At 39.9% G+C, this 14,864-nt stretch overlaps 1 protein-coding gene across 1 annotated transcript; it reads right to left on the bottom strand.

Annotated features, from left to right (window-relative positions):
* Window positions 1–71: 71 nt before the first annotated feature.
* On the bottom strand, window positions 72–12,906 carry rgs9a (regulator of G protein signaling 9a). The gene is made up of 17 exons (XM_041062273.1): window positions 12,815–12,906; window positions 11,950–12,046; window positions 9,796–9,846; window positions 9,531–9,637; window positions 8,937–8,988; window positions 7,866–7,924; window positions 7,524–7,600; window positions 7,310–7,391; window positions 7,119–7,181; window positions 4,646–4,675; window positions 4,494–4,555; window positions 4,125–4,238; window positions 3,020–3,135; window positions 1,753–1,840; window positions 1,451–1,589; window positions 1,160–1,242; window positions 72–893 (listed from the first exon to the last, which is right to left on the bottom strand). The coding sequence occupies exons 1-17, from the start codon at window positions 12,881–12,883 to the stop codon at window positions 737–739; spliced, it is 1,446 nt and encodes a 481-aa protein (XP_040918207.1). The 5' UTR covers window positions 12,884–12,906; the 3' UTR covers window positions 72–736.
* Window positions 12,907–14,864: the final 1,958 nt, after the last annotated feature.

The raw sequence follows: 14,864 nt of genomic DNA, 5'->3' as shown, positions 1-14,864 counted from the left end.
TGCTACTGTGGTCTAACATGATGAGGTGGAGAGATTCCCCAACTGTCAAACATCCCTAACTGATTTATTCATTCATTATTCAGTCATTTATTAAACTCAGGCCAGAAACCAAATTTACATCCTGTAAAAATATTCATCTGTTCAAATTTCCTACTACAGACATTGTGATTCATTCTGATTATGAGCAGTGTGATCGTTCGCACCAGGGTGGAGACACTGGAGTGACATTCAAGCTTTCAATCTGTGCTGCAGACAGCAGTACATACAAACACTATGATCCTATTTTCACACAAACTGCAGCAACAATCTTGCGGAATATTGTATGTGTATGAGTGGAAAACCTAACTATTACACAGTCATCTAAAAAAAAAAAAAAATAGTGTAATTAATATTAATATTCTTTACTTTTATACAAAGTCATATCATATATCTGAGTCTTTAACATGATATAGGTTTGATTGGACTCGTACAGAAACAGAACTTACAGCATGATCTGGAAATATTGCATCACTTTCTAAAAAAACAGGGAAGGTTTTCAGTCTCTATGGCCTGTTGTATGTCAGCCCTCATATTTACAACCTAAGGAGATTATTTTCATTCAAATATGTAGCCATCAATTTTTAAAAAATATATATATTTTTTAAAATAATTCCCTAAAACAGAGCAACACTTAGTGGGATGAACTCTGAGGAGCAGCTGGTACCTATGTGGATACTTAGTGTGTGTGTGTGTGTCTCTACTTCTTCCTGTCTATTTTGCTCATCATTGCCTTTACATCGACAGGAGCGGCGGCGGCGGCAGCCTTAGCCTTTTCTTCCTCCTCCTGCTGCCACAGGACGATGGGATGGATGCCCAGGCTTCGGTTGTTGGCATTTTGCTCCAGCTGGGCCGGACTGGTGAGAAAAAAAAAAAAAGAACCATTATAAACTCAGGATGATTGGAAACTGCTCTACGGAGGAACAATATTCTGATAAGAGGTTTTCAGCTGGTTTTATTCTTATTATCTATTCACTGTACAGGTTTTAAGTCCTATATCCCTCCAGCAAGTAATCACCCCCCTGTCTGACCTTGCTAATAGCCACTGTAATATCTCTTTAAGTTACAATATGTTTTTTTTTTGGTACATACATTTGGTGCCAAAATCATTTCAGCCACCCACCTGAAGTTATGAGCCGCGGGGTTCAGTGCCTTCTTCTGGATGTCTTTGTACACCGGTGACTTGAGGTAACGGAAGAAAGTATCCTGTACCAATGAGAGCTCATGAGGTCACCCGCTTTCACTAAACTAAGAAAAGCCTTTAATAGCCATCTGAAAATGTGCGTATAGCATTTCTGTTACAAATTCTACTGCAAATAACACATGTGCATGTCACAGCCTTGACCTAAAGGAGCTGATCTGGTCCCAGTGGGAACAGCAAAATCAAAGCTCCTGTTTAAGAGTATACACGTACCTTTTTCATGAGCATGAAGACGTGTGTCTGAGCTGCTTCCAGCACGTAACGGTGAGGATGGTCCAGGCCTTTCACCGTCAGACCCATTGTCCTGCCATCAATGTTGATCCAGCGTGGGGCACCAGGGGCCAAGAAGGTCCTGAATTAACACAGACACTCCAGATTAATTTGATGCTACTTGGCTGAAGCAGTAGAGCAGTGAGTTGTAGTCTACTGACTGTTTAGACATTTGTCAGGTTCTCACACACACACACATGCAGAGAGCGAGAGAATTAGCCCAATTTCTAATTTATTTGTCTTACTTGAAGATAGTCTCAGCTTTCGTGGACATGGAAGATGCAGTGCCCCACTTCAGTTCTTCAGCTGCTTCCCAAAAAGCCAAGTTCTCCCCTGGTAAGAAAGAAGACAGTGAAACAAAAGCTCCGTGGTTTAGCTCACAAGCTCACAAATTCAAGCAAACAACACGAAACGCGAAAACGCGAAAGGATTTGGCGTTCCACCAAATTGGAAGAATCCCGCTTGGCCTGGCCTACTACTTCGTTAATAGAAGACAATAAAAACAACCCCAGGTTTCTCTTCAGCACTGTAGCCAGGCTGACAGAGAGTCATAGCGCTATTGATCCATGTATTCCTATTAGCTCTCAGCAGTAATGACTTCATGGGCTTCTTTAATAATAAAATCCTGACCATCAGAGACAAAACTGATCACCTCCTGCCCTCAATTAGTACAGGCTTTTCTTTAAGCACAGGAACCTCAGAAACAGCAGTAAAACCTGATATGTATTTAGAACGTTTCTCTTGCATTGATCTTCACCAACTAACTTCTTTTGATTTCTTCATCTAAACCATCAACCTGTCTTTTAGACCCGATTCCCACCAGGCTCCTCAAGGAAATTTTACCCCCTTCCCTTTCTCTAAGATTCTTGATAAAGTAGTTACCAATCAGCTGTGTGACTTTCCTCAGAACAATCATTTATTTGAGGATTTTCAGTCAGGATTTCGAGTGAATCATGCTGCACAGAGACAGCATTAGTGAAAGTTACAAATGACCTACTAAGTGCATCAGACAAAGGACTCATTTCTGTACTTGTCTTGATAGATCTTAGGGCTGAATTTATACCATCGACCATCACATCCTGTTACAGACTGACTAAGCTTCAGACATGTCTTAAGGACATAAGGACCTGGATGACTAGTAATTTTCTGCTTTTGAACTCAGACAAGACTGACGTTATTGTAATTGGCTAGGACTAGTCTAGGACTGCCTTTTTTCACCTTCATAATATCACAAAAATCAGGCACATTCTGTCTCAAAATGATGCAGAAAAACTAGTCCATGCATTTGTTACTTCTAGGCTGGACTGTTGCAATCCCTTATTATCAGGCTGCCCCAACAAGTCTCTAAAGATGCTCCAGCTGATTCAAAATGCTGTAGCACAAGTACTGACGGGAACCAGGAAAAGAGGTCATGTGTAAACACACACTATCCTCAAGAATCCCGAGTCAGGTCCAACAGACAGAGATACTGGATCCAATCTGAAGTGTGTTGTATGACGTTTGACGACATACCGCTGAACTCCTTCTTGAGGAAGATCTTGAAGTCGTCTCGGCCCCGCAGGTCGCTCAGCAGCTCGAACAAGCTGAAGGACCAACGCTCTACTCGCATCTTAGTGGGGACATCAACTCTGAACACAAGCACAGGCTCAGTAACTTCACTTCTCACACACACTAATAAAATAAAAAAAAACCCCTCAAGGTTCACTTAGCAGCTTCCAAATCTCCTAGTCTTCCACCTTTCTTTCCTGAGAAAACTTCATTAATGAAGTAATATAAAACATGGCACCAACACTAATTACCCCAGTGTCTCACCATGAATGTGATCATTCCTTGATTTGAGAGTGAGGTATTTTGATGTTGATGTCATGACTAGCCCCTAAGGGGGCTATTTTTGGAACTCTTTGGTGGACTTTTGGACATTTTCAGTTTAGTTTTATTTTGGAAAGTTTAGTTCTTGTGTATCATGCCTCGTTTTACTTACTGTCTTAGTCTGTAGATTATGTTATGTCTGGTGTCTATATTGTCTTGTGGGTTCCTGTTTTATTTTGAATTCACTGCCCTGGTGTATCTGGTCTTGTTTTACTTCCTGTCTTTGTCTTGTTTCCCGCTTTTGTAATTGTTTTCCCCGCCCTAATTGTTTCCACCTGTTTCCCCTTACCTGTTGTGTATATATAGTCTGCGTTTCCCCTTGTCCAGTGTCAGTTCGTTTTTGTCTTATGCTTTCGTCTCATGCCCTTGTCTCATCACGTCTTGTATCTCACGTCAGGTTGTGTACTTCCGTTAATCCCCAGGTCAGGTTTTGTATTAATTCGTTACTTTGTTTCTTGTTAGGTTTTGTTCATCGCTTAGTCTTTTTCCTTGTAAGAGTGATTTTGTGTTCACGTTTTGTAACTTTTGTTTTAGTGCCTTTTTCCCCTTTATGGGTGATCTTTTGCTTGTTACTTTGTCCAGTTGGTTTGCCTTCCTCCTCCGTGAGTGATTTTCTGTTTGTTACTTTGAATAAATAATTATTAGTTTGGACTACATCTGTGGGGTCGTGCATTTGGGTCCTAGTCTTTGCCTCCCATAGTCGTGACAGTTGAGGTTAGACAGAAAGGGAAAATGAAGCCACCCTCACCTTCTCATGTTGAGAGTCCAGTATTCGTCGCTGTCTGTTTGCCAGGGGTTGCTGGGTAGGCACGGAGCCAGAAACGGGTCGTGGTTTTTGTAGGTTGTGATGTACTTGACCAATCTGCGGAGACATTTAGACTATTATGAGACCAACAGAATCCACAGAGCCTCTAACTCAGGGTTTCCAAACAAGGACAGACATTGTTTTGACTGATCACAACACTGATAATCAAACGATCTTGTTCTCTGAATAATGAGATATTTAATTTTGTTATTACAATTAGGGGATAAAAATCACACTTGAGATAGTTTGCATGTAAGAACAATTTTTAAAGTATATTATACATAATTATGTAATAATTACAGAGGAACTTACGCTCCAAGAGACACGCTAGACTTGACCTTTGACCTCATGATGGCTTGTTGATAGAAAATGTTCTAAAATAAAAGAGGAACACAAAATGTAGTTTGCAAATGTAAAAAAAAAAAATATGAATGAATATCATTACTAATTAACTTCTGACTTACCATGCGTCTGTGCTGGTCAAAGCTGATTTTCTGATAGAAAACAAGGGGGAAAAAAAAGGTTTGTTATCATGGAAACAGTTTGTGAGGTGCAGCTGACTCATCACTGTGGACAGTCTATGACAGAGCGCACGGGAACATTAAGACACTTCAGTGTTATCTACAGAAAGCTGCTGCTGTTAAAGCACAGACAGAAGGGTGGAAAATAACTACAAACACACAGCAAAGCAGTCCCTCCAGGGTAAAGGTTACCTGAGCTCGCAAAGGTTTTTGGGATTATTGCAGCAAAATATCAATACATTCACTTCGGTTAGTTGGGACTGAGGTTTTCAATGGACTCAAATTAGGGTCAATAACATTCTGAGCCTGTAACGTGATGGTCACAAATAATTTCAAACTTTGTAGCTGTAAATCAGCCTCTGTAAATCTGTGAAATAAATTCAGTGGGACTTTCAAGTTACTGTATTTTAATTGAAAACATGTTTTGTGAATGAATGAAGAACTATACTCTCATACTTCAGCAGGGCCACAGAGACGTGGTTGGGATGGATGGATGGCAGGCAAACAAACCGCAGGGCTGTCACACCAAAACCCCCGGAGTTTGCATCCAGAGTCCCGGATGTGGTTCGGTTTAGGCAACAACAACACTCTGGTTAAAGGTTAGTGAAAGATCGTGGTTTTGGCTGAATTTCAGTGTTGTGTCAACACTTTCGTGTTGCACCACTGAGAAGACTGTCGTAGTCTTAGAGGACGCAGTCAGATTGGTGTCGCATTCGGTGCTTGGGGCACCGCCCAAGGGAGATTGATGTCACGGAGGTAAGTGTTGTCAGCTAGTCTAGTAGGTACGTGTCCTCAGGATCCTTAGGCGGGTGGTGTCCAAGGTGTGGGACTTGGCACCTTTGGCTTTGTTTTTCTCTTGCCCAGTCGGTTGTTGGCCTCGTTCAAGTCTGGGAACACATCAATCCCTAACAGCCTTCACCTTTGGTGTTAACCATTAGCGAAGCCTGTGAGAGGGCGGAGCACTTACAAAGTAGAAACAGTAGTTACTGGACGTAATACTAGTTCTGTGAGCATGTGCGTAGCCCTGTAACTGCAGGCCCAGCTTTTTAGATGTACCCTTCTGAGGCCCAAAGGGACATGAGCAGTTTATACTTATAGAACTGGTACTGTATTCAAGATGGACGATGGTGAGGGTTCTTCTGCAACACAGGTGGTTTTGCATACATACACAGCACGTTAATTATGTTATGCTAATGTTACCATTATTTTCTACAGAGTCATCAAATATGATTAAAGTCACCTGGGTCACCAAAAATCTTATTGAGCCTAATTTTGAGCCCATTGTTTACATTTAAATTGATCTGGTCTTGTATTGTGTTAGAGGTTTATTACTTTATGCAGGAATATGGTCAAATGAAGCCTTTTCCCATGTGACCAGTTTAGGACAGAATTGCTGCAGGAATTAGACAAAATTGCGAGCTCATCAAATAGTTCATTTTACGTTAATCGATTAAATTGCAACCTCGCTATTTCCTGGAGGGAGTGACTAAAGACTACATGGAACGTTAATGTACATGACTGTAGTTTACACACAAGACAGTGAAACACTGTATAGTATTTTTTTTTTCTTTTTGCTTGTTTTATCACATTACTCTTTCTTCATCAGTGTAAGGAGATCTGTTTGAAAAGAAAACAGACAGGACAAGGACAAATGCGATGAATGAAACAGGTGCTCTTTAAAGGACGCCCTAATCCTGAGAACAGGTGCAACGCCAGAGCTTTGTCTGTCTGTTGAGGCTTCAGTATCTGGTTACCTGTCTGATAGCAAAGAACGATAATTCCCAAGATTCACAGGGGAAAACAATGTGTGTGATATCCAGACAACGCTATCATCTGTGTTCCTGTGTCTACAGTCCTCTGCAAATTTAATATGAGAGTCACTGGACTGTATCTGGATATGAGAAGCACCATAAGTCTCACATCTATCAGGTCATCATCATCATCATCAGGTTTGCCAAACCTCTAGCAAGAAGAGTAGATACAACAGAGGATCCTCAAAGTTCCACCGTTTCACATTTCACTTTGAACAATAACCTTAGTGTTACCTTAAACATCAATAGAGGAATCTCCTTGACACTTTGGCAGTACTATGGGGTCATGGCCATTACACTAAAACATTTCAGAAGATGCCAAAGAGCGAAGTGACGACCAAAACCAGTTCTAACATACTCAACCTTTGGTGTCTGTACCTGGTTTTTAAATGAACAGGGGGAAAAAAAGGAAAAGGGAAGTGAGCCAGGGAGAGTCTGGGAGGTTCTGGTCTTTAAGTGGATGTGTCTGTAAACCATCACACCACTCTGCATCTTAAGCTTCAGTAAGATTCTTAAAAGACCAGCTGACCTCAATCTTTCCACTGTGCTCGTGTGTGTGTGTGTGTGTGTGTGTGTGTGTGTGTGTGTGTATACTGACCTGTTACCTCTTCTGCATTGGGATCAATAAGACGTTCTGGACCACAGTCCAATGCACTGTGAGTACGGCGCTGGACACACACACACACAGACACACAGGATAGGATCATGATAAATGTACAGTAAGTAAATTAATCCCATTACAGATAGATGCAGTCTATATAAACACACAGTCACACACACACACACACACACTGACCGGAGGCCTGTTCAGTATCCAGTAAGCTCTCTCCTGGCAGTCAAACACCACACGATCCGGCTTCTTCCTCTCCTTACCAGCCCTGATACACACACACACACACGCATACACACAAAAAAGAATGGAAAAAATCTTCAACTTGAACTGTCAAATACTAATCTTAAAATAGAGAAAACACTGAGGTTCAGTGCTGATCGGTGATGGTGTCACGTACTTGTATTGTTCAGTGGCCTGCATCACAATAAAGTCCCACTTGTGGTTCAGCCATTCATGGAGGTGGTTGTAATGTGCCTGTTTAAAACATAAATACAGTGACAACATGGAGCGACAAGTTACAAGTACAACCACTTCTCATCTCTTTCTGAAGAAAGAAACAGACACAACAAAACAGGCTTCAAGTCTCGTTTCTACGTTGTATCTAGTCTGTGCATCCAGACTTAATTACCGTTTGTATCTTTTACCATTATATAAAATGAAAGCAGTAGGTTTTTTTCCCCACATATACACACATACGCACACACGGAAGCACAAACATTTTCTGTTCTTGTGCGTGTACCTGTTCGTAGGGTTCTAGCATTCCTTTCTTGCGGATGTTCCTCTTCGCCAGGTAAATGGCTGCAATCACAGCAAAACAAAAATCATCTTGTCACTGGTTTCAAATATGCTACACAGTTAATGCGTTGCATGTCATGAAAACTTATTTTAGCCTAGGTGTTGAAATGGGAAAAAACTACTAGCCTAGAGCTATCAGGACTGAAACAAGACTAGGGTTCTGGTAGAAAACTTGTTTTGGTTAGGTAGGTTCCTATGGAGTGAAATGACTCAGACATATCTAAGTGGCAGCTTCATCAAATTCTCTAAATGCTAATTAAAGGTGTTTCAGTGCTTCCTATCTTATTTCCGTTAGCGTCAGGTACACTGCACCATCCTTTACAGAAAGAAAGGAGATAATACCTACCCAATGCCTAAGGCCTAGTCTAGTGCAAGTGCTATCTGATCCTCTTAGCACCGCGGCCGTCTCTTCCTAAATTTTTATGAATTCTACTGCACATCTGCCCTTGACCTCATGATGTTTTTCCATTAAGGTCAAGAAAAAGTGCTTAGGAAAGGACGTTTTTTAGACTTTTCAACCACAGTCTTGATCAAAACCTTGTATGTGGCTGGATCCTGTATGTTAAGTGTGCAAGCTACAGGATGTAGTAACGTGGCCCGTTATGATCCATGTTAACCAGCAGTCACTTCAAGACATTTCCAAGCTGCTGCTTGGGCTATGGCCAACGGCTGTGCTGTGATCTCAGTCACAGAGAAAGTTAGAGGATCGCTCACGTCTATGTCAGATGTGGTGCAGTCAACTGAATGAGACCCATGTTAACAATTTGAGCAACTCTTTTCTACGGAAAGTAGCAAAGGTTTGTCCAAAAAGTTGCTAGACTTGTTGCTAAGTGCTCTTTTGAAAACAAAAACAAAAAAACTCCCCTAATGACGTAAAAGAAACTGTTTGCGCTGATTCATTTTGAAAAAGCGTCAGCCAATGGGAAAACTCTGCAGCTTTCATTGTAAAGAGTCACTGAAGCTCTATTTTTCTACTGAAGGAAACATTACACCTTATATGACACAATCTACCCACCATAGTCAGAGTCTTCTGCAAACCATTTCTGCGTAGGCCAGAAGTACGGGGTCTGAAAAGATTGAAAACTGTCATTGTAGCTAACAATGAAATTACTAATTCATTAAATACTGAACACTTTGAGGCTCCATACAGACAGCTATTCTACCACCAACACATCCCTTTGTTTTGTTGAATGGATGAAGGGTAAGAACTGATACCAGCCAGTGTCACGTCTGGATAGATAGGATAATACAGAAAAAATTCTAAATTGTGAAATTCAAAATTCATACAGTTGTAAGTTGCATGTTAAGCAGGAGCAGTTCCTCATTTGTCCTGTTTGAGCAATAATGACAACTCAAGCAAAGTTCCTGCCAATTATGTCCTGTTTGTTCAAAATTCAGGAAGTCATTCATGTAAAAACAGATTTTATTCATGTTAAATATTACTCATTACAAGTCACACATAAACGTCAGAAGTAGTTTGATTTGTTAGCAGTTTTTAGCAGAAAGCTCTGCTGAGTGAGTCTGTCTAAATGATGTTTCCCTGTGATTACAGAGCGTGACACTGATTCCAACTATAGGTGGCACAGAAGAGGCGAGGATTTCGTTTTACCTGGAAGCGGTAGAGGCTGGTGTCGTTGCACAGGACCAGCTTCTTGTGGTTCTGCAGGGGGTAGATGTAGCCGTAGGCCACCAACATGGTGCCAAAGACATGAGCCTCTGGAACGACACAGACAGGAACAGGAAATGAATGGCATGAAGCAGCTGACAACATCTGGATGCTGCTGTTTCTGCTGCTGTCTTTCTTCAATAACTGATGTGTGTGGAGGTGTCGTGTTTTATTAAGTCTTTGATTTTTCATAGTTTACAGACTCTACCTTCTGTTGGGGTCTTCATTTTGTTGGCAATCCATGCAATTATGTCCTGACCTGTGCAGAAACACAGAGAAGAGCTGAAACACTGCTCAGACTCTACACTCACAGTTAACCAAATAGCTATAACTATCAGTTTTCTACCAGTAAAAGTCAGTTAAGAGACCTGACACCATATCAATAAACTCAAAGTAGAAAAAAGTAAAAACATTATTAACTTTGTACAATAGTAAAAAGTCAATTTTAAAAATTAGCGTTAGCCTTAGTTTAGCATGCTAGCATGCTAACAAATGCTAATTTTCACAAAGGGCAGCTCAGGCTATCCATCCAATAGTTGTTGAGATATTTTAGTCTGAGCTAAACCAGATGAACTGGATAAACTACATTGCGTGGCTGAAAACATGCAAACTGGATGCTAGTCAGCGAACTCCCAACATGATGATGATGGTGGATTCAAAGAGTTCAGAAGCAGAGTTTAAGCATAAGAATGACTGAATTCTAGCTCAGAGGACGTGAGCTTGACCTTAAAAGAGCTAACTGCTGCGTGTAGTGCACACGGCCATGTTGCACCAACTACAGGATGGTGATTGCAGTTTGTGATTATCGTGCTGACTGCTTTGTGTTTGGCCATGCTGGAAGATGTCAAGTTTGAAAAAAATATATATAAGGGAATTGAAAAAAATACATTTTATTATTGATTAAGTTCGGAAATGTTTACAAGCAGCCACCATCAGCTTCATTTTAAAAGCAAATTGATCGTCATGGCATCACATATTGAGTTAATTATAGGGATGATGGAGGACAAAATAACAGGCAGCGGCACCCAGGAGACAGAACAACACATTAGAATAACTAAAGGTATCAGCCATTCAAGATGGATCACACCACTTGGCTTCTGTACTAACCAATTATCTTGTAAACTGTTCCTCACAGCAGGAGGTGCTGATACAATACTCAGACCACCTTGGTTCACATGGTGGGTTTGGCCCATGTATCCACACTGACTTTTCCCTTGCTGGTCTTAGACCAGATTAAAAAGCTACTTTGGCTCCTAAAGCACAGTCCAGATCTCATCCAATTGTGGGTTGCCTTATTTAGCCTGTGTTAGGAGCTTAGACCGTCAAGGCAGCCTGTCAGAGGCTTCACACAGCCTGTGCTTTAAATAATGCAGGGGCCGTGTGCTGTCATTGCTGTCAAGAGAAATTTATAGTGATTTTATCATCGAACAATAAATGCTTTGGCTAGTTTTGTCTCCATTATGGGAGCTGACTACAACATTTGACAAGACCTAAAATTAAAGGTCAGTGAACAGGGACATGGAGGCTCAGAAATAACAGACCCTTAACAAGTCAAGCTGTTCTTAATAATCAGTATAATCCAGTCAGAGCTGATGAAAGAACACTGAAATCTGAAAATGTATTTATCAAAATCTAAAACAAACAAAACAAAACAAAGATTATACCATAGATATGTGGATTAAAAACAGTAATTAACTTTTTTTTGGTACATAACACAAACTTAAAGCCACATCATTGATTGTTTTGGCCACTGGGGGGCAGCACAACAAGCTGAAAACGTAACATGACACACCTTATAAAGTAGCATTCAACTGCACATTTACACATCCAGCTGACACTGAGCAACATTAGCCTTTATTTGGCAATGTTTATATCCATCCATCATTAATGTAGGCCCATTATTCATTCTCTGTGGAAGACAAGTTTCTGTGGGTTTGTCACCTTAGTATAAAAATGTAGATAAGAGTAGCTTTAAAGAAATCTGCCCTTATTTTGACCGTAGTTTAGCTTGGAGGAAACTACAGAGTTTGAGTTTCAATTAGCAGATTAGCAGGTTAAAATTAGCAGAAGAAGTGATGCTAGTCCTTAAGTTGTTATGTATCAAGTTTATGAACTAAAATCAAAGATAAAGTTGGTCAAACCTGTGTATGTGTGTGCACATGTCTGCCTATGGGTGTGTGGACACGTTTTGGCTGGTTCTCACTTTCTGACACACCTTCAAAGGGCTGTTTGAGGGTAAAGACTTGGTTTTAGAGTTCAGGTCAGAATTAGGGTTAAGTCAGGGTTAGAGTAAGGGTTGAGGTTAGGCATTCAGTTATGATGGTTAAGGGTATGATTGGGGGCGTGTGTGTGTGTGTCTCACCACTGATCACATGTGGGATGGTAGTGACGTTGAGTTTCTGCTCTGAGCCTTTCACTCCACTTTTCGGGTCCTGCATTTCCACAACCATGGTCTCCAGCTGGAAGCAGAAAGGAAACAGGAACCAGGGTTTATTTATATGAACCAAAGAATACTGAGAATCATCAAACACACTATAATAATCCCACTCACAGATATCCAGCCACAGATATATCCATATTCCAGTCAGGAAATGAAAAGCACAAGCCACAACATGAACACTGGTAAATGTATTATTTCTTTAAAATTCTTTATTTTACCAGTGAGCAGGAATGAGCAGGAATTTAAATCAGAATGTCATTTAAAAAACTGTGGGAAGATTTATATATTTTTCAAGTAATTATATAAACATTAAACAGTCTAAAAGCATATTTTAAATGACATTATATATGTATGGTTAATGTTGTCTGGTGCATATATGAGAAACACTGCCAAATACAGTATTACCTTCAAATACCTGTAAATGCATGATTAAAACGCCACTGTCATTGCTATTTCCATTGTAAATCCAAAGTCTCCTCATCTGGCATATCTGAGTAATCATTAATTTGATGGAAGTATTCAATAGAGCACATCTGATAAATTGGCAATAAATCTAAATAGAAACAAATCTATTTCTGAAAATATTGAGTAGGAGAAACACAAGTGCTAAAAAAAAAAACACCTGTAATTTTTTTCGTTTCATTTCTTTTTCTCAACTTAAACGTCAGATGTCAAATGTAAAGTCAAATTTAACTAGAATAACAAAAAGAAAATTACCAAAAGTTTATACAGAGCTGAAACACTAAATAAAACCTGACCAATAACAATAATGATGCTACCCGCTCACCTTTTTGAGGCAGTGTATACGGGGCCGGAGTTGTTGGCCCCGGTCAGGACGAGCTGTTCTAATTGTCATATTTGCAGACAGATGAAGACCAAATCAGATGGAGAAAAAAAAAAATTAAATCCTGGTGTGAAATATTCCAGTTATAATGTATGTACTAGCTGACAGAGAAGTATGTGCATGCAGTGGATGTGAACACACTCCTCCTGTGTGGGGATTGTAAAACAGGATGGGAGGGATGGATTTATCCACCAATCAGCTGTGGGAAACGTCTGCTCTTATCCCCCCGGCAATTACGGAGAAAAGCCTGCCCGGGTGGTTCTTAAATTAACTTCTGTGAACAGAGAGTCATGACAGACCCAGTGCCAGAGCTGGAGCATTCAGTTTAGGTGGCTTTGTTTGGAGGCTGGAGACTTTTCATACTCACCACAGACTTTAAGGGTTGTTTGATTAGCTGATATATTAGAATATAATTATTAATTAATTTACTATTATTATGCATTTAAATGATGCATTATGTAAAAAGACAAACGGGTAAGAAAAACAAGTTAAACTGCTATGCTATGCTATTTTTTCTTGGTGAGAGTTAGATGTTCAGAGTAATATTCAGACTACAGCTGTACTGTGAATGTGTAGCTTCAGGCAGTTAATAGCTAGCCTGACTCTGTGCAAAGTAACAAAACCTATCCACCAGCAACTGGTTTACCTGTTTAATAAGTACAAAATTGAATTGTAAAAACTGATTTTTTTCATGGGTTAGGTGCATAGACTGTATTAAAAAAAAGGTGTCTTGGCTGGGTGCAGTAACTTCCTGGAGTTTACAAGCCCTTCAATCCTCAATGTGTCATTTTACATTTCAGTTTTTGTGTGGATTAACCAAACAATAGATACTGTGATACTGGGGTGAGCTTTAGAGATGCTGGTAAGTGCATATGATCACCTTTGGACACTGCCAGGATAGCTGTTTCCCCATCCTCCACTGTTTATACTAAGCTAAGCTAAGCTAAGCTAAGCTAAGCTAAGCTAAGCTAAGCTAACTGCTGGCAGTAGCTTCGTATTTACAGTACAGACATGAAAGTGATATTAATCTTTTCATCTTTCGGGAAAGAGAGCATCCTAACCATATTTCCCAAAAATGTCAAAATAATCATTTAATATTGTAATAATTTTCTTGTTATGTCTTATAATAAAAATATATGTGAATAAATTGCATTTCCAAATTTAAGAGCGGAAGTTGAAATTCTGTGTTAAGTAATCATAACATAATATGCAGCAAAATCTGTTTTTTCAAATAATAATTACAACTGCAGGTCATACTGTGTTACCAACTTATAATTTTACATAGTAAGTCATAATAGATCACTTTCAGGTGTGACTCTGCCATAAGCAAACCTGGATTTTTAGCTACTCACAATGCCCAGTACTGCTCTTAGGTAGCGGCATAGCATATTTAATTGTAACCCTCATGCATTAACCTGGTCATGAAGTCATGAGCTACTGTACTAGAATGAATTATTCTATATATGTATACTCGGTGTATTTTGAAATACCTGCTCAAAAGTACACAGATAGATGATGCTACATGAATCTGTGCGACCCGCCCAAACCGTGAAGCGTGGGCGCGCTCTCGTTCCTTTTCGTGAGCGTGCCTCGCCCGCCACTGTACCTCAAGACTTGTGATGGCTTCATGTGTGTGGGAAATATTTTATTTTGGAGCACATAAACTGAATTAAACTGTCAAAAATAGGTTCATTCGAACCTCATTTGATAAAACCATTCTGTACACCTCGACATGTTAAACACGCATGGTTTTAAGATAGATTATTGTAAATGTTCTAACTAAATTACACATTCCAGGAAGAGGTCATGGGTTTGGCTGTATGTGATGACAGTTTACTATTGTACATGTTATTTATGCACTGGTGTATACAGAATTTAGTTTATTGGAAAAGTCAAGGTATTTTGCTTAGAAAGAAAGTTCCCGCGCAGCATTCACCAAAATCTGAACGTTCAGCTTCAGTTCACATAGCTATTTACAGACTGGATTTTGGTG

The sequence above is a fragment of the Toxotes jaculatrix genome, chromosome 18 (genome assembly GCF_017976425.1).
Source record: "Toxotes jaculatrix isolate fToxJac2 chromosome 18, fToxJac2.pri, whole genome shotgun sequence".
Lineage (NCBI taxonomy): Eukaryota > Metazoa > Chordata > Actinopteri > Toxotidae > Toxotes > Toxotes jaculatrix.
This window is presented reverse-complemented; position numbering and strand designations above follow the sequence as displayed.

Coding starts and splice junctions, on each gene's coding strand:
- rgs9a (XM_041062273.1), bottom strand. CDS start 12,883: ATGACAATTAGAACAGCTCGTCCTGACCGGGGCCAACAACTCCGGCCC. Junction 9,638..9,795: donor AATGAAGACCCCAACAGAAG/GTAGAGTCTGTA, acceptor GTGTCGTTCCAG/AGGCTCATGTCTTTGGCACC. Junction 7,601..7,865: donor TGCTAGAACCCTACGAACAG/GTACACGCACAA, acceptor TGTTTTAAACAG/GCACATTACAACCACCTCCA.